The following is a 22,016-nucleotide window of genomic DNA, read 5'->3' as shown; positions in this document are numbered from 1 at the left end:
AACAAAGCACACATGAAGATGAACAAGTCTATTCAAGTTTCTACTGATACATGAACATATATTTTACTAAACAGAGTAAATGACAATAACTGTGTAAGTAAATAGGGTTTGAGAAAAGAATTTACACAAAGTTGTTTTTTTTCTCAATGATATTAAACTGTGGTCATAGGTTTGAAGTACATACATATGATATTTAACTTTTTCAGCTCCATGATGTCTCATCATGTCCATGATGGAACAGCTGACATCTGTGGAACACCCATCATGGCAAATCCAGCATGTTCCACAGCGTGCCCACACCACCACAACAGAGTTAAAAATAAACACCCAGCTGCTCTAGCTGCGTGTCACAGTGCCAGCTCACCATCTCACCAGATAGCCACGTCACGTGACACGCGATCCCAACGCCCACACGATTTGTCCGTCATGTGATACCCTGACTGACAGAAAGTGTGGGCAGCTCACTTGCCTCACATCCTGTAGCTGTGAGCCCATTCATGTGAGTGCTTTGCTGCTCCAGGCATAGGGGGCGTGTCGGTCATTGGTGGCTTGCTGTCCGTATTGACATGATCACAATCCGTACTGACATGATCACATGCACTCATGTGCACTACAGTTATGTGTTTCGTGACTTGACACTGTAAAACAGGCTGTCAGGGAAAACACTGGTGTGTGGGAATGTGGGAGGGACTTTTCTGTGATGAATGTACTGCAAAAAGTTAACGACGCCTCTCCTCTCTTCTGTCAGTGATACAAAGGCCTTTGTCCAATTTACCGTTGATGTGGTTTAAAATGATTTTTAAATGTGTTTATTTTAAAATGCCTTTTTCAAAAGCTCTTTATTTTATTTTTAATGCAAACCTTGTTTTACTTTAATAAAACATTTATGTATTAATGACGAAACCTGCTTGGCTGGTCCTGCAAGCACAACTGCGGTCACGACTTAAATGTTACTGGAACATTGTTTTGTTGTTGGTTTGACAGGTTTTGCCTGATGTCATCCACATTATAATTAAAACATTGTCACTCCCTTTCACACACACACACACACACACACACATATTTCTGTACAGGTGGAGGCTTACCTGACACGGTATTTTCTCGTTATTTTATTTTGTGACATTTGCATGATTTTTTTTTTCCACTTTTTTGTCACTTTCAGATTGTCATCTGTGTTTGTGACTCTTGTTGACCACCGATAGGTAAATATTCTGTCAGTTTCGGATAATTTGATTCAGTGTTTAAGTGGTGTTTGGTTGTTCATTTTCTCAAGGAAGCACCATCATGATCACATGTGAATAAGGAAAAGGTGTATGAGGTGTATTTTATTTAGTCAATTTAAATTTATTTATTTTATATAGTGCCAAATTACAACAGCGCTGCCTCAAGGTGCTTCACATGAATTTTGTGAATTTTACAACAGTGTGAGTTTGCACAGTAGAAAGGAAAAAACTCTCGTGTTATTGATGACGAAACCTCAATCAGAGCAGACTCAGAGACATGATCCACTGCTTGGGCCATTCTAACATTTACAACCCAGACAGCAAATGGATCTGGGTTGGATGTAGTCCAACATCTGGTACCAATCCTGAAAACGGATCTGGTCCAGACAATTTTTGCACCCTGGCCCAGATCCAGCACAGCTCCACTTTACAGTTCTGGAACACATCTGGACCAGATCTGAACTGGATCCGCAAAAGACCAACCATTTACAGCCCATATCTTGCACGGATCTGGACAGATGTGGTCCACATTTGAACAAAAGCTCTTGTAAGAACTTAATCTGCCATTAAAACACATTGGTGTGAAATATTATCACACCAATGTGTTTTAATGGCTAATCAAGTTTTGTCTGTTGTGAGTGATAAAACAATCACAATGCTTTGCTTTCAACAAAGTGCTCTTTATTGACATTGCACACCATCCATCCATCCATCCATTTTCTTCCGCTATATCCGGAGTTGGGTCGCGGGGGCAGCAGCTCAAGCAAAGCCGCTCAGACCTCCCGATCCACACACACCTCCCCCAGCTCCTCCGGGGAAACCCTAAGGCGTTCCCAAGAGAGCTGAGAGATGTAGTCCCTCCAGCGTGTCCTGGGTCTTCCCCGGGGCCTCCTCCCAGTGGGACGTGCCCGGAACACCTCTCCAGCGAGGCATCCAGGGGGCATCCGGAAAAGATGCCTGAGCCACCTCAACTGACTCCTTTCGACATGGAGGAGCAGCGGCTCGACTCCGAGCTGCTCCCGAGTGACCGAGCTCCTCACCCTATCTCTAAGGGAGCGCCCAGCCACCCTGCGGGGGAAACTCATCTCGGCCGCTTGTACTCGTGATCTCGTTCTTTCGGTCATGAGCCAAATCTCATGACCATAGATGAGGATTGGAACGTAGATCGATCGGTAAATCGAGAGTTTTGCCCCCCTATTCAGCTCTCTCTTCACCACGACGGTCCGATACAGCGACCGCATCACTGCAGATGCTGCACCGATCCGTCTATCGATCTCACGCTCCATCCATCCCTCACTCGTGAACAAGACCCCGAGATACTTAAACTCCTCCACTTGAGGCAAGGACACTCCACTGACCTGAAGAGGGCAAAGCACCTTTTTCCGGTCGAGAACCATGGCCTCGGATTTGGAGGTGCTGATTTTCATCCCGGATGCTTCACACTCGGCTGCAAACCGCCCCAGTGCACGCTGAAGGTCCTGATTTGACGAAGCCAACAGAACCACATCGTCCGCAAACAGCAGAGACGAGATTCTGTGGTTCCCAAACCAGACCCCCTCTACACCCCTATGTGCAAGTTTACTGAACTTGCAATCATTCTATGTGATGTGTGTGTGTGTGCATTGATACCACATTTTAGAGGAGCACTGATGACTAAAACATATACCTTGGTATTTATAAAGCAATTTACTATATATTGTTCATTTCAATGACATTTTGTGGAGCCCCTCCAACTTTTACCCCAGCCCCCCCTCAGTCCCCCAACAAAAATTTCCTGGCGCCACCACTGAGTGGCATTTAGTCTCAGCGTAACTTCAGTGGATCCGAGGAAACTGATTTGTATCTGTAACACACAGATCAGTGTCCGCAGACTTATAAAACTTGCTTGTTGTAAAGAGAAAAAAAAGCTTTGCGATAAGCGTTTAAAAAACCTCAGTGATGATCACAATTACAGAGTACACAGTAACCCCCCCATGATGAAATCCGCACATCCCGCGGATTCGTGGAGTTTTCACAGCCCTGAGTTTATAACCGCTAATGGATAGTTTCTGCCAAGTGCAGATAAAATTGCTTATTGTTATGCTAACCCCATGTTCCTGCCACAGTGCCATGATGTGGGCCACATCTGTCCCAGATCCTTGCCAGATATGGGCTGTAAGCAGTTGGTCTTTTGTGGATCCAGTTCAGATCTGGTCCAGATCTGTTCCAGAACTGTAAAGTGGAGCCGTACCGGTTCTGGGCCAAGGTACAAAAATGATCTGGACCGGATCCGTTTTCAGGATTGGTACTGGATGTTGGACTACATTTGCTGTCTGGGAAGGTTTTTACAAACAGAAGAAACAGAGGAAAACAGAAGAGCAACCAAAATAGAATCCTTTATTGAGATAAAAGTCCATCTTGGTGCTGAGACTCTGTGTCCAGGTCTTGAATAGGTCAGGCTTCCTGATGTCACTCAGGCATTTAATTAGGTCAGCTAAATAGGGAGGTGCTAGTCTGTGAATAGTGTTACAAGTTAACAGCAGAACCTTAAAATCTGACCTCACAGAGACAGGAAGCCAGTGAAGAAATGCCAAAATGGGAATAATGTGGTCAAACATTTTTTTTCTCTCTGTTTAAGGTGCAGCTCCATCCAGAGGTGGGTGTGGTATTTGTGCTGGAGACCCTCCTGTCCTGTGCACCAACAGCATTTCCTGTATATTTGTTTCGTGAATTTTTCTGTAATTTATGTCTGTAGCATGGCCCAAGCAGAGGGTCACCCCTATGAGTTTGGGCTGCTTGAGGTTTCTTCCTTAGAGGGAGTTTTTCCTTACCACCGCCGCTCTAGAGATTAGTAAGGTTAGACCTTACTTGTGTGAAGCACCTTGAGGCAACTCTGTTGTAATTTGCTGCTATATAAATGAAAATAAATTGAAATTGCAGTTGAATTTGAAACTTTCTGTTTCCTGTTAAGAGTTTGGCAGCAGCAATTTGAACCAATTGGCGACCCCTAATGCTGGACTGCGGTACCCCAGAAAATAGAACATTGCAGTAGTCCAGTCTAGAAGAGACAAATACATGAATCAGGGTCTCAGCATCAGCCATAGACAGGATGGGATGAATCTTCGCTATATTTCACAGAAAGCAGTCCTCGTAATATCTCTAATGTGTAGGTCAAAGGACAACGTGGGGTCAAAAATCACTCCAAGGTTTCTCACTTTGTCAGTGTGATGTATGACACACAAGTTTAGGTCAAGCATTAACTGATCAAACTGATGCTGATGTCTCACTGGACCAGGAACCATCATTCAGTCTTGCCCGAGTTTAAAAGGAAGAAATTGCTGGACATCCAGCTTTTTACTGATGCAAGGCAATCCTCCAAAGTCTTGATGTGGATGAGATTATGAGCAGTTATCAGCATATACAACTGAGTATCATCAGCATAGCAATGAAAGGTAATCCCGAAATGCTGCAATATGTGCCCAAGGGGTGCTATATAAAGGGAGAAAAGCAGGGGGCCTAAGATGGACCCCGGTGGAACCACAAATTTCATGTCACTAAGGTTAGAGGTAGTGTTATTGTACAAGACACAGTGAGAACGACTGGTCAGGTATGATGTCAACCATGCAAGGACATTCTCAGTAATCCCAAAATGATTCTCCAGCCTATCAAGTAGAATATGGTGATCCACCATATCAAATGCAGTGATAAGATCTAACAGCACCAGAACCGTAGTGGTGTCTGATGTCATCTATTTTCTTCTTAAAGTAATAAAAAAATAAACTAAAAAATTTGGGGCTGTAAAAGGACAGCGACTTACAGGTGGTTGTCCATGAATAAGTGTTGCCACCATGTCGAACAGGAACTTTAAATTATGCATGTTTTTGTTGATCAAATCAGAGTAGTAGGCCCACTTTGTAACCAGTAGTGCAGGCTTATAGTCTAGAATAGCATCACACCACGTGAAGTGGAATACTTCTAGTTTTGAACTACGCCAGTTACACAAACAAAGACAGAAGTTAGATATAGTAAGGCTGAGACCTGTTCCACTGTTAATAAATGAAGTAAACAAAGAGGAATCATAATTCCATACTATGCCGGTGTGCTCACCATGAGAGGGAGAACAGATGCGTCTTAAGTCTGGACTTGAATGTCTCTGCGGAATCTGCCTGTTATATCTCTGCGGGGAGACCATTCCACAGGAAAGGTGCATGATAAGAGAAGGCTCTGTGGCCTGCTGACTTTTTTTTATAACCTTAGGGACACAATGTAGTACTTTTACTTAAGTGTGATTTTCCGGTACTTTATACAACACTGTCTCCTGATGACGTGAATGACTCATTACCATGAACAAAAGACTGAAACTGCTTTGATCTGAATACCCCGTTGTAAACAGGGGACAAAGCGTGTCTCAGACCCCCTCCCCGGTTAAGGCTGGGTTTCAACTGTTTCACATAGAATGCCTCCTTCTCCCCTCTCTCAAACCATTTATTCTCTCTGGCTAAGATTTTAACTTCCTTGTCCTCAAACATGTGGTTAGTGTCTTTAAGGTGGAGATGAAATGCAGACTGAGGTTTGTCCCCTGTTTACAATGGGGTACTCAGATCAAAGCAGTTTCAGTCTTTTGCTCATGGTAATGAGTCATTCACGTCATCAGGAGAGGCGTCAGTCCCATCGTTAGGAGGGACAGCAACCCTGTCATTAGGAGGGTGCTAACACAATAGCACAATAATTAGCACTTTAATTAGCACAACAGGTGCTAATTAAAGCAATTGTTTAGTCACTAGCCAATAGCAGTCTGCCTCTCGGTAGGAAGGGGTCTGGTTAGGTTTAAAACTCCAGCTTTTGTGGCTTCTGTTTGTTCTCCTCTACAAGGGTCAGACAGAAGTCAGACTACGAGAGCAAGAATTTTAGCTGAGGAAGCTTCCTCGCGTCAAGCAACCCAGTCCAGTCGAAGATTCAAGCTTCTCTACTATGTAATGTAGGGAGGTGCTAGTATGTGAATACGTTTATAAGTGAGAAACAAGACCTTAAAATCAGACCTCACAGAGACAGGAAGCCAGTGAAGAGAGGCCAAAATCAGTGTAGTGTGGTTAAATTTTCTGCTTCGAGTCAAAGTTCCAGCAGCAACATTGTTGCTGGAATTCAGGCCTATCGTAACTGTGTCATCTGTGAATTTAACAATTATGTTGGAGAAGTGAGTAGCTTTACAATCATGTGTATATAGGGATTAGAGCAGAGGACTCAGGACACATCCTTGGGGGGGCGCCAATGTTGAGGGTGTGGGACCTGGAGGTATGGTGTCCTATCCTCACTGCCTGTGATCTCTACATCAGAAAGCTCTGATCCCAGGAGCAGAGTGAGGTGTTCAGCCCCAGATCCCTGAGCTTGGTAACCAGTGTGTGGGGGACTATTGTGTTGAACAACAGCCGCACATAGCCACACTTACCGCTGTCCAGGTGGGTGAGTGTTGAGTGGAGAACATGGTACTGCTATTGGCGTGATACGCAAACTGAAGGTGTACTTTTTCTGGCATTGACTCTTCACTGAATAATTCTCATGCACTCGTATATCAGTAGAAACTTCTCAACAGACTTGTTAATCTTCATGTGTGTTTTGTTTTGTTTTGAAATTCCTCTGATTTGTGTCATAAAGTACTCTTTCGTGACATGCCCAAGCTAATGGCCCCTTCACACATACCATGATTAAGGCGAAATGGTGCACGAAGGAGGATTCGAATGGGGCCCATGGGGACAACTGTTTGTTTCTGGTATTATAAATTACTCCTCTTGTATTTCTTCAGCTTCACTTCCTGTCTCACATGCACTTGAGTTTCTGGTTTCACATGCATGCTCACTTACCAGTAAACAACGTCACACACTATTTAACCATTACGGCCCTTCATTCCAGTGCCAGATTGTCTTATTCAGGTTGTTCTTATATATTTGATTCCCAGTTGCTGGACTATTCTGCCTTCAGGTGTTTTTTGACCCTTGTCTCTCATCTCTTGGACTGTTCACCTGTCTGATTATTAACTATGTTTCTCTGGTAAACTCAGCTACTAACTCCTTCACAGACACTGTCTTTTGGATTGCCTTCCTGTTGTTGAAAGGTTTGTTCTCGCAGATAGTTAAACACACTCCCTATTTCATCCCAGACAACTTTTATATACAGACTGTTTTTCCTATGTGCTTTGAACTGCTTTACTGTGATGCTGCAAAAAGAAAAAAAGAAAAAACAAAAATAAAAAAATGAGGTTCTCTGCTCAGGGGTCTTTGACAATGCCTTTTGTGTTATAATGGCATATCTATAAGTATAGCATAGGCAAATCAAGGTGCTTTTTTAATTGATACATTGCATCAAAATTCATTCATGCAAAATGATTTGTCATCATTATACTTTCTTTTAATATGTTCACTTGTTTTTTGATTTATGCTAACAAACCGAAGGAGATGTAGTCAAATCCTTCATTCAGTCATTTATCTACTCACCAAATACATCTTAGAGGTTACTAACCTTGGCTATTTCTGAGTGTAAACAAAGTGATGATTTTGTCACTGACAGAGAAGTGATGGGAAATGCTGCCTGACAGCATGTGGTTGTGTTTGTGTGGAATTTGCTGAGTCAAAACGGGTCTGCATGGGGATCATGAGATCCAGAGCATTGATCAGAGGTGAGATGAGGCATGATATTTGTTCATGTGCACTTCCTGCAACATTATTCACAATATGTGTGCGTTCAAGACCACAGAAGTACATGGAAGACACTGCTAGACCTGGTCCTGGACCTAAATATGTGTCCATGAAGAGTACCTGGCCAAAGGTTCCTTCCATTGACTTTAAAGAAAGGTATCGTCATTGCATACTGTAAACTCACTCTTAGTAATAATGATTGCCGACTCTGTCTGTAGCCAACTTCCAGTTTGTGTATTTACATCCAACCAGAGTCAATAAGCCGGGAAACATAGACGTCTCAAACAACTGGTAGTGTGAACTGCTTCAAATTTCCGTGTCCACACCACAGTTGTCCCGCTGAGAACACTAACCCAACGTCGGTTACTCTCCAAGCCTTCATGATTGCAGAATCAGATGAACTTGCATGGCTTTCTCATAGAAACATACAATAACAACAATAATAATAATTCAAACAAAATTAAAAATAAAATGGGGACAAGCAATGTAAACAATAGGACCAAAAATGTCTCAGACTGAAAAAAAGAAGCAAAAAAACTAAAAAACAGATCTTGACGATGCAATGCAGTCTGGTTCAATTTTTCCTACATGCAGTAGGGAGATTTGTTTGTATTTTAAAATATTTATTGTGGTCATATTTTGTGATCTTTAATAAATGTCGTTATGTTATCAGCATGCAGACTGAAAACAGTTCAGACTCATCTGAACCTGGACCAAGCTGTGTGTCCATGAAAAGTGACTGGTCAAGGGTTCTTCCCATTGATTTTAAGGGACCTCAACCCTCTGCCCAGAAAACGTGAGCTCTGACTGACTCTGCTGCTGTTCATATTTGCATGATTATTCTGGGTCAGTTTATCCTACATACCAATTCCAATGAAGTTGGGACATTGTGTGAAATGTAAATAAAAACAGAATACAATGATTTGCAAATCCTCTTCAACCTATATTCAGTTGAATATACCACAAAGACAAGATATTTAATGTTCAAACTGATAGACTTTTTGTTTTTGTGCAAATATTTGCTCATTTTGAAATAGATGTCTGAAACACATTTCAAAAAAGCTGGGCCAGGGTCAACAAAAGAGTGGGAAACTTGACGAATGCTCAAAGAACACCTGTTTAGAACATTCCACAGGTGAACAGGTTAATTGGAAACAGGTGACTGTCATGACTGGGTATAAAAGGAGCATCCCCAAAAGGCTCAGCTGTTCACAAGCAAAGATGGGGTGAGGATCATCACTTTGTGAACAACTGCATGAAAAATAGTCCAACAGTTAAGAACAATGTTTCTCAACATTCAATTGCAAGGAATTTAGGGATTCCATCATCTACAGTCCATAATATAATCAGACAATTCAGAGAATCTGGAGAACTTTCTACACATAAGCGGCAAGCCTGAATGCTCATGACATTCGATCCCTCAGGTGGCACTGCATTAAAAACCGAGAACACTGTGTAAAGGATCTTACCGCGTGGGCTCAGGAACACTTCAGAAAACCATTATCAGTTAACACAGTTCGTCGCTACATTTAAAAGTGCAAGTTAAAACTCTACCATGCAAAGTGAAAGCCAAACATGAACAACATCCAGAAACACCACTGCCTTCTCTGGGCCCGAGCTCATTTGAAATGGACACACGGAAAGTGGAAAAGTGTGATGTGGTCTGATGAGTCCACGTTTCAATTTGTTTTTGGAAATCATGGACGTTGTGTCCTCCAGTCAAAAGAGGAAAAAGACCATTCAGATTGCTACCAGCGCAAAGTTCAAAAGCCAGCATCTGTGATGGTATGGGGGTGTGTTAGTGCCCATGGCATGGGCAACTTACACATCTGTGATGGCACCATCAATGCTGAAAGGTACATCCAGGTTTTGGATCAACACATGCTGTCATCCAAGCAACGTCTTTTTCAGGGACGTCCCTACTTATTTCAGTAAGACAATGCCAAGCCACATTCTGCACGTGTTACAACAGCGTGGCTTTGTAGTTAAAGAGTGCGGGTACTAGACTGGTCTGCCTGCAGTCCAGACCTGCCGCCCATTGAAAATATGTGGCGTGTTATGAAGTGCATGTGTTATGAAGTGCATATATGACAACGGAGACCCCAGACTGTTGAACAACTGAAGTCGTACATCAAGCAAGAATGGGAAAGAATTCCACCTACAAAGCTTCAACAATTAGTGTCCTCAGTTCCCAAACACTTATTGAGTGTTGTTAGAAGGAAAGGTGATGTAACACAGTGGGAAACATACCACTGTCCCAGCTTTTTTGAAACGTGTTGCAGGCATCCATTTCAAAAGGAGCAAATATTTGCTCAAAAACAATAAAGTTGATCAGTTTGAACATTAAATGTCTTGTCTTTGTGGTGTGTTCAATTGAATATAGGTTGAAGAGGATTTGCAAATCATTGTATTCTGTTTTTATTTACATTTTACACAACCTCCCAACTTCATTGGAATTGGGGTTGTACAGGAGGTAGAATTATTTATCTTTTTAAAAATGATTTTTGATCATATTTTGTGATCTTTGATAAATGTCTTTGTGTTATTTTCTATCAGAATGCAGAGTCAAAACAGTCCAGACTTATCTGAACCTGGACCAAGCTGTATGTCTATGAAGAGTGACTGGTCAAAGAATGCTCCCTTTAATTTTATGGGACCTCAACCCTCTGCCCAAAAAATGTGAGCTCTAACTGACTAAAAAATACTGCTGTTCATACTTGCAGGATTATTCTGGGTCAGCTTATCCTATATGCAGGAGGTAGAATTGTTTGTCTTTTTAAAAATGATTTTTGATCATATTTTGTGGTCTTTGATAAAAGTCTTTGTGTTATTTTCTATCAGCATGCAGACTCAAAACAGTCCAGACTCATCTGAACCTGGACCAAGCTGTGTGTCCATGAAGAGTGACTGGTCAAAGAATGCTCCCTTTAATTTTAAGGGACTCCAACCCACTGCCCAAAAAATGTGAGTTCTGACTGACTCTAAAATGCTGCTGTTAATATTTTACAGGATTATTTATGCTCTGAATTTACACACAATTTTGTAATTGCTGTGACTTATAACAACAAATATGTATGGAAAGATGATAATCTAAGATATTCCTTTATTAGTCCCATGTGGTAAAAATTCTGAATCTAATTTATAGTTTCTTTTTGGAGAGTCGTTATTTCTTCCTCCTTCGTCCTTGGCTTTTAAAATTGGGACATGCCTGGGAAGAGGTCACTGGACAGAGGACTTTGCCAACACTGATATCTTTGCAGGAGGCCGAGGGTTTAACTCTTTGGGGACCTGGTGCTTCCTAACTTACTTTGTGGTTGTGAGACTTGGGTTCTAAACAGTGACCTAAGATGGCTCAGTGTCTTTACTATGACTTTGCTAGTACTGATGGCATGACTTTGTGTCAAATGAGTAGTTACTTCTGAAGACCCAGATGAGAAGTATCACTTGCTATGACATTTTGTCCATGTGGCACATTTCTCAGTGTATGATTCAGCACACAGGTGCCTCAGTTTATGGAACCCCAGTCACTGGAGAAGGCAAGGATCATGATATGGGCATGTTTCTCCTACTATGGTGTTGGGCCTATATATCGCATACCAGGTGTCATGGATCAGTTTGGATATGTCAAAATACTTGAAGAGGTCATGTTGCCTTATGCTGAAGAGGACATGCCCTTGAAATGGGTGTTTCAACGAGACAATGACCCCAAGCACACTAGTAAACAAGCAAAATCTTGGTTCCAAACCAACAAAACAGATACACCTGGCTGATGCAGATAGATGGTTACTTTTGAGAGGCATGGATAGACTCTTTATCTATCTTGGTGGTTGCTATCCAGGGCCCAAATCAGTTCTGTGATGCGTTGATACGGCCACATTCTGCGCCAGCACAAACCTCCAGACCTGACCCGTCCGGGTCTTGTTTTTGTAGTGATCCCCAGTTAGCACCTGTCTCCCCTTTTGCCCATTTGATTTGATTGATTCATGTTATGTGATACTCTGGTTTTGTTTCTTATTTATCCTCTGTGTGTTCAGTCTTAGTTTAGTTTAGTTTTTCAAATTTATTGCGTTATACTTTAGTCACAGGTTTTGATTATTATTAATCTTCAGTGTTTCTTATCCTTTTATGTTCCATTTGTTCCCTGCCAGTTTGTTAGCATCTCGTGTCTACATTCCAGCCTTCTTGTTCAAGTCCTGTTTTGCTCTGCTGTGCTTTGACCTCGCTTTGTGTCCCAGATTTCGTCTCTGTCTCAGCCCTTGTAATTAGTCTCTCCATGTATTTGAAATCTGCTTGTTTTGACTGCGTTTTGCCTAACTCTTGTCTGTACTCTTGTATCACTGCCTGACTACCTGTGTACCATACCCTTGCCCACTTCAACGATAAAGTCATTTTTTTTATTCGTACATCATGTCTGTGGGTCTGCATCCGGTGTTCGACTGTTTTTGTGGCACGCCGCCTCGGCGCCTGTCACCTGAAGGTTATGCTGCTGTGGATCCAAACCAACAACTTCGACATTGTTGAAGATAGCTGCCAGTTCGCAGTTCAGAAAGTGAAAACTGGCAGTTGCAGCTGCCTTCACCCAGCTCAGGATCCCCCAGGAAGAGTTAGAGGACTTGGCCAAGTGTGGAATGAGATGCATGGTCTACTGACACCACATCCTGGACCCAGATAAACAGGAGAAAAAGATGATATTGATGATACTTTCACCCAATGGCTTGTTATGTAATTTTTCACTTGAGCCACTTTGTGTGAAGGGCTGATGAAACAAATGGGGCTCGATCTTCCTTGAGCCAGCGGTCCAGGATGCAGATATTGCTTGAAGCTGGTTCAAATAATTTTTCCATCTAGGTCCCTGGTTCAAAATGGTTCATATAATATTTCCATTCTAGACCCCTGCCTCAATGTAGATCAAGTGTTCTCTTTCTTCATTCTATATCCCTGAGTCATGGAGGCTTTTTTCTCACTCCATTATTCCTAGCTCAGTGTAGCTCAACTGACATTTGCCAACTAAACCCTTGGGTGAAGGTGGATCAAACAGTTTTTATACCGTCGATGTCTGTTTCAAGATAGCTCAATTGATATTTCCATTCCAGAACCCTGGCTCAAGGTGGCTTATACAATATTTCCATTGTAGACCAGTTTCAAATGGTTGATTCCCCCCCCCCCCATCCTCCATTCCTGGCTCAAGATGGCTTAAATGATATTTGTCATCAAGAATATTCAGTGAAAGTGGCTCAAACACTTTTTCCATCTTCAGTCGCTGGTTGAAGAAAGATTTGGATAGTAGTCCATTGGGTGAAAGTGGCTCAAGTGAACTGGCAGCTACATTCACTTTTTGAATTGTAAATTGTGAACTATGAAATGGAAGCTAGTTTTACCAACCACACATTTACCTCATATGAGGAGTGACCATCCTGATGGAGGACTGAATGAGGTACAGTGCCTTCCAATTCTGTACAGAAATCTTGATAACAGTCACTACTTACTTGACAGAACAGAATGGATGGAGAGGACAATTCTCCCTACCTAGGGGAAATGTTGCACTGCACATTCAGTAATCCTTTCCAGCAGTGAAGCCCAAAAGTGACAGTGATATCCGGTGTAGACTGATGATTACCTTGGTTGTCTGCGTCTTTGTGGAAGCAAAAGAAGACCATAAAAGCTTGAGTGATCATGATAAATATAGGCTAATGTGAATTTGCAGATGTTTGTGACCAGTTGTCATGTGAGTAATCCATTTCCCTTTGGTCCACAGATTGAACCAACAAAGCCTTGAGATTAACTATGTGCCATCTACTCAGCAACCTCAACTAGATGTGAGCAACATATTTAAGGTCTGTTGATTCCATTGATTATCTTATTAGTCATAATGTCTCCAACAAACACCTTGATGATATTTTTCTCTCATATATAATCATAGCAATCAAAGACACACCTTTGAAGATTCATTCATTCATCCATTTTTCTATACCCCCTTATTTGAATTAAGGGTTATGCGGGCGAGGGGGGGGGGGGGTAGACAGGGTAGACCCTGGACAGGACACCAGTCTATCACAGGGCCACATGTAGATGTACAAACACATTCACACCTACGGCCAATTTCAGAGTGAGTCACCAATTCACCAAACTTGCATGTCTTTGGATGTGGGAGGAAGCCAGAGCACCCAGAGGGAACCCACGCAAACAAGTGTAGTACATGCAAACTCCAAACAGAAAGGCCCCAGGTGGGAAGCAATCCCACAACCTTTGAGGCAACAGTGCTACCCACTAAGCTATTGACATATTTTAGACAGGGGTGGGCTGGTTTTAAAGCGGTGTCAAAGAAGCCATCTTTGTTCAAATGATGAAAATGATGATCAAAAATGTCCATAAACAGAGGTGGGGGCTGAGGTACCTCTACAATCATTCAATCCTTTTATCAAAACCACAGAGACTCAGTTCAATTTATTTAGTTTATATAATGCTAAATCACAACAAAGTTGCCTCAAGGAGCTTCACACAAGTAAGGTCTAACTGTCAGGGCGGGAGGGAGCCCGTCACCAGGAGCGGCTGGACCCGCAATGCAAACCCCCAGACAAGGCTTTGGTGTGGGAGAAATCATGGTCTTTATTCCAGGCTTGGTTTCGGTACACATGTAATCAGTCAGCGTGGCAGAGGTACAAGCAGGATCAGGCTGAGACGCAGTCACAAACGAGCAGGATTGAGAGGCACGAGCAAACTCAGACATCCGGGATGAAGCAAAAGGCATGGTCGAGGTACAGAGCAAAGTTCAGAACACGGCAAGACAAAAACAGGACTGTGATGGGCGCTGGAAAGAGTACAAAGACTACAATCTGGCGAAGAAGTGAAGGACTGTGGAGTTTAAATACTTGTGGACTAATTAGGAAGAAGTGAGGGACAGGTGGTGTAAACAAGGTGTACGTGAGGAACAATCTAGAAGGGGTGTGGCTAAAGAGTAAGACAGGGAAAAAGTCTGAGGAAGGGAGTGCGCAAAGTGGCGTGATGTAATAGACAAAGACACGGGAGCAGGTGCACAAGTGTGAGTGAACAGAAACAAAACAGAAAGAGTCATAGTCACAGACGAGGACACAAGAGCTGGTGTAGGAGCAAACAAAGAAGATGAGGCAAAAACAGAAACCATGGACAGATTAAATACAACCATAACCAGGACAGAGCATGGACATGAGAACTGAAAACAAAACTGGACATAACTGAAATCACAAAAGAGAAGAGCCAAAATAAACTACTGATAAACAGAATAAACAAACCCGATGACTACAGAATAATGCAATTAATGAAACAAGATAACTGATAAACAGAAATTGCAATACATAACAAATGGAACATAATCAGATAAAAAACACTGACGATAAATAATAACAAAACCCTGTGACTAAAGCATAATATAATAAATGTGATAAACAATGAAACTAAGACTAAAGTAACTAAGGGACCAAGAGTGAAAGCAAATAACAATAAAGCAAAACAAAATATGTGGCAAAGAAAAGATTCACAGAGAATAAATGAAACAAAAGCAAACATAACATGAACATGACAATGATAATAAGACATGGCATAGAGGCTCAGAACATGGAAAAAAGGTCCAAAATCATAACAGCGGGCCCCAAGAGGGCCAGACCATGACACTAACCTTACCAACCCCTAGAGCAGTGATTCTCAACCGGGGTGCCGCGGCACCCTAGGATGCCGTGATCGATCGTCAGGGGTGCCGTGGGCAATTATCAAATATCACCATTATCGGGTGTATGTGCTGTATAGTGTGGCAGATGGTGTAATGCTCTTTTATTCCAGTAGAGGGCAGCAAAGCGCGCAGTAGCGCTGAGCCGTGTGCCGACAAGGAGGCGTGGTCGCCATTTTAATTCCGGGCAAGTTAGTGATTTGTGTGCATAGAAGTTCACTTAGTCTCGTCAAGAAACAGGTGGAATATGCCGGAAAGCTGCGCATGTTGGCAAAGTCACAAACGGAGGAACAAGGGAGAGAATATTTCCTTCCATAAGTAAGTGGTTTTGGTTATTGTTGTCACTTTGTCCGTGATATTTGGATGATAAACAGCTGTATGTCTGTACCTGTGTCGCCCGATGACACGGATCATTATTTTTACTTACGTCTAGTTGATATTTTCCACTGCTAGACCAATGTCTACTTAAAATACTTGTCGTTAGTGACTGAAAATTGTTCGACAAGACTGGGGAGTTTTTTTTTTTTGCACCTTAAAATAATGAGATTAATGACCCGCGCTGTGCTGCCACACACACAGAGATGTGCACACACACACACACCGCTGACTTCATGAATGAAACTCGGTCAATAAAGGATAATTGTGTAAAAATATAATATATATAAAAGTATTGTAATGGTTTTAGGAGCCGCGCTGCGTTGAACAGCAGCTGCAGCTTATCAGTGTAGATCCGTGTAACTTTCAACACTTAATATTTGAGAATGCGTGTGTGTGTCAGAGTAAGTTTAATACTTTCCTGACATAATTTAATGTAATTTAATTTTACTGGCTCGATATCCAGGACACAATGGCATTTTAACACGTATTTTGCGAGCATTTTTCTGAGTGTTCAGTCGCGGATCTCCATTGAAAATGCAGTAACATCCGGGGACTTCATCAATATTTTGCCCGGTTAGGAGACGTCATGTCGCTGTCCATGAAGGGACATTTTCGTTTAGTGTGCAGCATTGGGACTGCGCTCTCTAGTTCTTATATACAGCTCCATGACTATAGTATACTATGTTACGTCATATCTGTACCGCACGTGTTGCTAACGTGCTAACGCACCGTGTAGAGACAGTCGAGTTAGTGGTGCGTGACACGTGACACATGACAGTGGTGTGCCGCAGGATTTTGTAAATATAAAAAGGGTGCCGCGGCTCAAAAAAGGTTGAAAATCACTGCCCTAGAGCAAGAACACAGGCGACAGTGGTAAGGAAAAAACTGAGGACGAAACCTCAAGCAGACCAGACTCAAAGGGGTGACCCTCTGCTTGGGTCATGCTACCGACACAATTTACAATACAAATATACAAGAAATTTTGTGAAATTTCAAAGATCATTCTCACCTCCCCTCAAGTCTAACTCAGAAAAATGGCTACTTGCACTGGAACTCAAGGGACCTCTTGTAACCACTGTTTGTTAATAGTATTCTTTGCATCACTGACCCAGCAGAGGACAAATATATTTGAGTTGTTCACTACTGTAAGTTAGAACTGATGAAGCTTTTCTGGGTGAAGAGTGAAAAATTTTCAAGGAATTAAACAAGTCCAGTTGACCTGACTCAACCGACCTGTTACTGCCAATGTTTATGTTCTATTTCAGATTCTACAAAATGACTTAGTCCTGTTTGTTGAAAATGAGGTGGCGAGGATCGAGAAGGTTCTCAATACAAATGAGCCAGAATACTTCAAGAGTCCGAGTGAAGATAAGGCACAGAGGAGAAGCAGAAAAGCTTTCCTGAAGATTGCACTGATCTTCCTGAGGAAAAGAAAACAAGAGCAGCTGGCTAACCATCTGCAAAGCAGTAAGAGGACTTCTGTCAATATTTAACGTGGATATGAAAAAGTGATATTTGATAGTCATTAATCAATAACTTATAAACTGAATGTCCAATCTCTGCTTTTAGTCCTTTCAGGAACTCGTGCTGTGGTTTGCCTTCACAAATTCAAATCTAATTTGAAGCAGAAGTTTGAGCGTGTGGTTGAGGGGATCACCAAAGCAGGAAAGGCAACTCTTCTGAAGGAGATCTACACAGAGCTCTACATCACAGAGGGCGGGGCTTCAGAGGTCAATGAGGAACATGAGGTCAGACAGATTGAATCAGCATCCAGAAAAACAGACACAAATGAAACGACAATCACATGTGAAGACATCTTCAAAGCTTCAGCTGACACACAGCCACCAATCAGAACAGTGCTGACAAAGGGCGTGGCCGGCATCGGGAAAACAGTCTTAACACAGAAGTTCACTCTGGACTGGGCTGAAGGCAAAACCAACCAGGACGTCCACTTCTTATTCCCATTGACTTTCACAGAGCTGAATGTGCTGAAAGAGAAAAAGTTCAGCTTGGTGGAACTTGTTCATCTCTTCTTTCCTGAAACTAAAGAAGCAGGACTCTGCATTTTGCAAGAATTTAAGGTCACTTTTATCTTGGATGGCCTGGATGAGTGTCGCCTCCCTCTGGACTTCCACAGCAGTGACGTCCTGACTGATATCACAGAGTCGAGTTCAGTGGATGTTCTGCTGACCAACCTCTTCAGGAGGAACCTGTTACCCTCTGCTCGCCTCTGGATAACCACACGACCTGCAGCAGCCAATCAGATCCCTCCTGAGTTTGTTGACATGGTGACAGAGGTCAGAGGCTTCACAGACCATCAGAAGGAGGAGTACTTCAGGAAGAGATTCAGAGATGAGGAGCAGTCCAGAAGAATCATCTCCCACATGAAGACATCACGAAGCCTCCACATCATGTGTCACATCCCAATCTTCTGCTGGATCACTGCTACAGTTCTGGAGGACATGTTGGAAACCAAAGATGGACCAGAGCTGCCAAAGACCCTGACTGAGATGTACATCTACTTCCTGGTGGTTCAGTCCAAAGTGAAGAAGGTCAAGTATGATGGAGGAGCTGAGACAGATCAACTGTGGAATCCAGAGAACAAGGAGATGATCGTGTCTCTGGGAAAACTGGCTTTTGAGCAGCTGCAGAAAGGGAACCTGATCTTCTATGAATCAGACCTGACAGACTGTGGCATCGACATCAGAGCAGCCTCAGTGTACTCAGGAGTCTTCACACAGATGTTTAAAGAGGAGAGAGGTCTGTACCAGGAGAAGGTGTTCTGCTTCATCCATCTTAGTCTTCAGGAGTTTCTGGCTGCTCTTTATGTCCATCTGACCTTCACCCAGTCTGGAGTCAATCTGTTACTGAAAGAAGAATCATCATGCAGAAGGCATGAAATATTTAAAGAAAAACCAAAACTAACACTTCTCTACCAGATTGCTGTGGACAAGGCCTTACAGAGTCCAAATGGACACCTGGACTTGTTTCTGCGCTTCCTTCTGGGTCTCTCCGTGAAGACACATCAGATTCTCCTACGAGGCTTGATGACAGAGACAAGCAAAACCCCAGAGAATCAGAAAACAGTCGAGTACATCAAGAAGAAGCTCAGTAAGAATCTCCCTCCACAGAAAAGCATCAATCTCTTCCACTGTCTGAATGAAATGAAAGATCATTTACTCGTGGATAAGATGCAACGGTACCTGAGCTCAGGAAGTCTTTCCACAGAAAGTCTGTCTCCTGCTGACTGGTCAGCTCTGGTCTTCATCTTACTGTCATCAGAACAACATCTGGATGTGTTTGACCTGAAGAAGTACTGTGCTTCACAAGATGCTCTTCTTAGACTGCTGCCGGTGGTCAACGCATCTAAAAAAGCTTTGTAAGGACACGGATACATTAGTTCAAGAATTTAATTGCTTCATTGTAACAAAAGTTATTTTTGAATGGGGGTTTTTGTTATATGTGTCCAGGTTATCTGGCTGTAATCTGCAAGGAAGAAGCTGTAAAGTTCTATCATCAGTTCTCAGGTCTCAGACCTCCACTCTGAAAGAACTGGACCTGAGTAACAACAAGCTGCAGGATTCAGGAGTGAAGCTGCTGTCTGCTGGATTGGAGAGTCCACACTGTAAACTGGAAACTCTCAGGTGTGAACAAATTGGTTTATTGAAATGTGTTTGATAGTTCTAAGATATTAAATATTCACCATTGAATGGCAGTTGAATGTAATTTTAACACATGTTCTAGAGCAAGTGCCACATCAGTAGCAGGTCCACAATTATATGACCAGATGCACACCTGTAACTCACATTGCTCACGCTTTCGCATCTGACCTGCATCCGAGTCCTGAGCTCACACCTTCATTTCTTACCAATCAAATATATAAAATGCTTCCCTAAATAAAATGCAATAAATTTTGTAATCCCTGCAAAATATGAAAAGTGTAATGGATTGGTGCAATTTCAGACCCCAGAGCAGAGAACAACATAGAACTGGAACAGTCTTTTATCTCAGCTGTTGTTGTACTAGAGCTTCGGACTTAACAGCAAACTAATATGTTTAGTAAATATCTCTGGTGGGAATAAAAGATGGGTTATCTGTTGTGACAGATGAGAGATACACCAAGAACTCAGTACACAAAGCAACAGTATTCACCCAGATCTTTAAAGAGGAAAGCGGTCTGTACCAGGAGAAGGTGTTCTGCTTCATCCATCTTAGTCTTTAGGAGTTTCTGGCTGCTCTTTATGTCCATCTGACAGTCTGGAATAATGAGATATTTAAAGAAAAAACAATCTATGTTCTTAAAAATGCAAACAAGCAGAGGGTCAAAGCACAGAGAGTATAAGAGGAGGCAGCATTGGTCGGCAACTGGAGATCAAACAGAATGTGATTGAGCAGACATGGAATCAAAACAATCTGGCACTGGAGTGAAGGGCTGTGGATGTTACATGGTGCCCTGACTCAGTTAAACAGGAAATAAGTGTGCATGTAAAACTGGAAACAAGCAGTGAATAAACAAAGTACACAAATCCCCCCCCCCCCCCCACACACACGCACATTTCTGCCTCACAGACCCCACACAGTCCCATTTCCCTCCATGCTTCCTTCCTTCCTTCCTTTCTTCCTTGCTTGCTACCTCCCTTCCTTGCAGTCAGGTTTCAATTCAATTAGGCCTTTATTGTCATTGTAGACTGGATACAACAAAATTGCAAGTGTTCCTTGGTGGTACAAAGAAGAACAAATGTAAAGAGAGGGCAGTCATAGGCCATGAGGCGGGGTACACACTGGACAGGTCTGACACAGGGCTACATATAAGCAAACAAACAAACACATTCACACCCACACACACCTACAGTTAATTTCAAGTTTCCACTTCACCTAACATTGCATGCCTTTGGAAGTGGGAGGAAGCCAGAGCACCCAGAGAGAATCCACACAGACACAGGGAGAACATGCAAACAGCACACAGAAAGGGCAGGAAGCATTCCCACAACCTTCTTGCTGTGAGCCAACAGCACTAACCACTAATCCACCCTGCCACCGTGGATACTGCCACAAAGTCATATTTACACAGCACTGAGTGCTGTTATTGCTTTGGGATAGAAAGTATTTTTTAGATAAAATAAGATAAGATAAGACTTTATTGATCTCACAGAGGAGAAATTCACATGTTACGTCAGGTCTTAGATGATGGGTCCAAGTAGAGGAAAATGTGCATCAAACAGCGTGTGCAAGGATAAGCAATAATAATAATACTTGTAACAGTACAATAAAATAAGAAAATGAGGCAGAAATAGAATATGTATATATGCGTGTGTGTGTGTGTGTGTATATATATATATATATATATATATATATATATATATATATAAACATGATTGGAATTGGAAAAAAAAATAGGAGCATCTTATTTACAATATGTGAAGTGGAATTTAGATGTGATAAGGTGACATTAGTGCTGGGATTTGTAAACAAGTTGTTATTGCACATGATTTATGGACATAATATTGCACATGATTTGTGGACATATTATTGCATGTGGTTATTTCACAGTGTTATTGTACAGCCTGACAGCAGCAGGGAGGAACGACCTGCGGTATCGTTCCTTCTTGCACTGTTGCCTCAGTCTGTCACTGAAGGAGCTGCTCAGCTCCACTACAGTCTGATGCAGAGGGTGAGAGGAGTTGTCCATGATGGATTTGAACTTGGCTAACACCCTCCTCTCAGCCACCTCCTCCAGAGAGTACAGAGGACAGCCCAGGACAGTGCTGGACTTCTTGACCAGCTTATTCAGTCTCTTTCTCTCCCGCTCTGTGCTGCCCAGGGCCCAACAGACGACAGCATAGAGGAGAGCAGATGCTACAACAGTCATAGAAGGTCTTAAGCAGAGGCCTGCTCACTCCAAAGGATCCCAGTCTCCTCAGGAGGTGGAGGTGACTCTGTCCTTTTTTGTACAGGGCGTCAGTGTTGTGAGTCCAGTCCAGTTTGTTGTTGAGGTGAACACCCAGGTATCTGAAACTGTCCACAGTCTTTATGTCCTCCCCCTGGATG

At 42.5% G+C, this 22,016-nt stretch overlaps 1 protein-coding gene across 9 annotated transcripts in view; it reads left to right on the top strand.

The window, feature by feature from the left end:
- Window positions 1–1,070: 1,070 nt before the first annotated feature.
- Window positions 1,071–22,016, top strand: part of LOC117505040 (NACHT, LRR and PYD domains-containing protein 12-like) — a 64,642-nt gene continuing 43,696 nt past the window's right edge. For all 9 annotated transcript variants that reach the window (XM_034164569.1, XM_034164565.1, XM_034164570.1 and 6 more), the window contains exons 1-6: window positions 1,071–1,202; window positions 10,733–10,855; window positions 13,647–13,725; window positions 17,234–17,435; window positions 17,538–19,347; window positions 19,439–19,612. In XM_034164569.1, coding sequence (XP_034020460.1) covers window positions 10,734–10,855; window positions 13,647–13,725; window positions 17,234–17,435; window positions 17,538–19,347; window positions 19,439–19,612 — 2,387 coding nt within the window. In that variant the 5' untranslated portion in view covers window positions 1,071–1,202; window position 10,733. The remainder of the gene's footprint in view (window positions 1,203–10,732; window positions 10,856–13,646; window positions 13,726–17,233; window positions 17,436–17,537; window positions 19,348–19,438; window positions 19,613–22,016) is intronic.

Source organism: Thalassophryne amazonica, chromosome 23, assembly GCF_902500255.1.
Source record: "Thalassophryne amazonica chromosome 23, fThaAma1.1, whole genome shotgun sequence".
Lineage (NCBI taxonomy): Eukaryota > Metazoa > Chordata > Actinopteri > Batrachoidiformes > Batrachoididae > Thalassophryne > Thalassophryne amazonica.
This window is presented reverse-complemented; position numbering and strand designations above follow the sequence as displayed.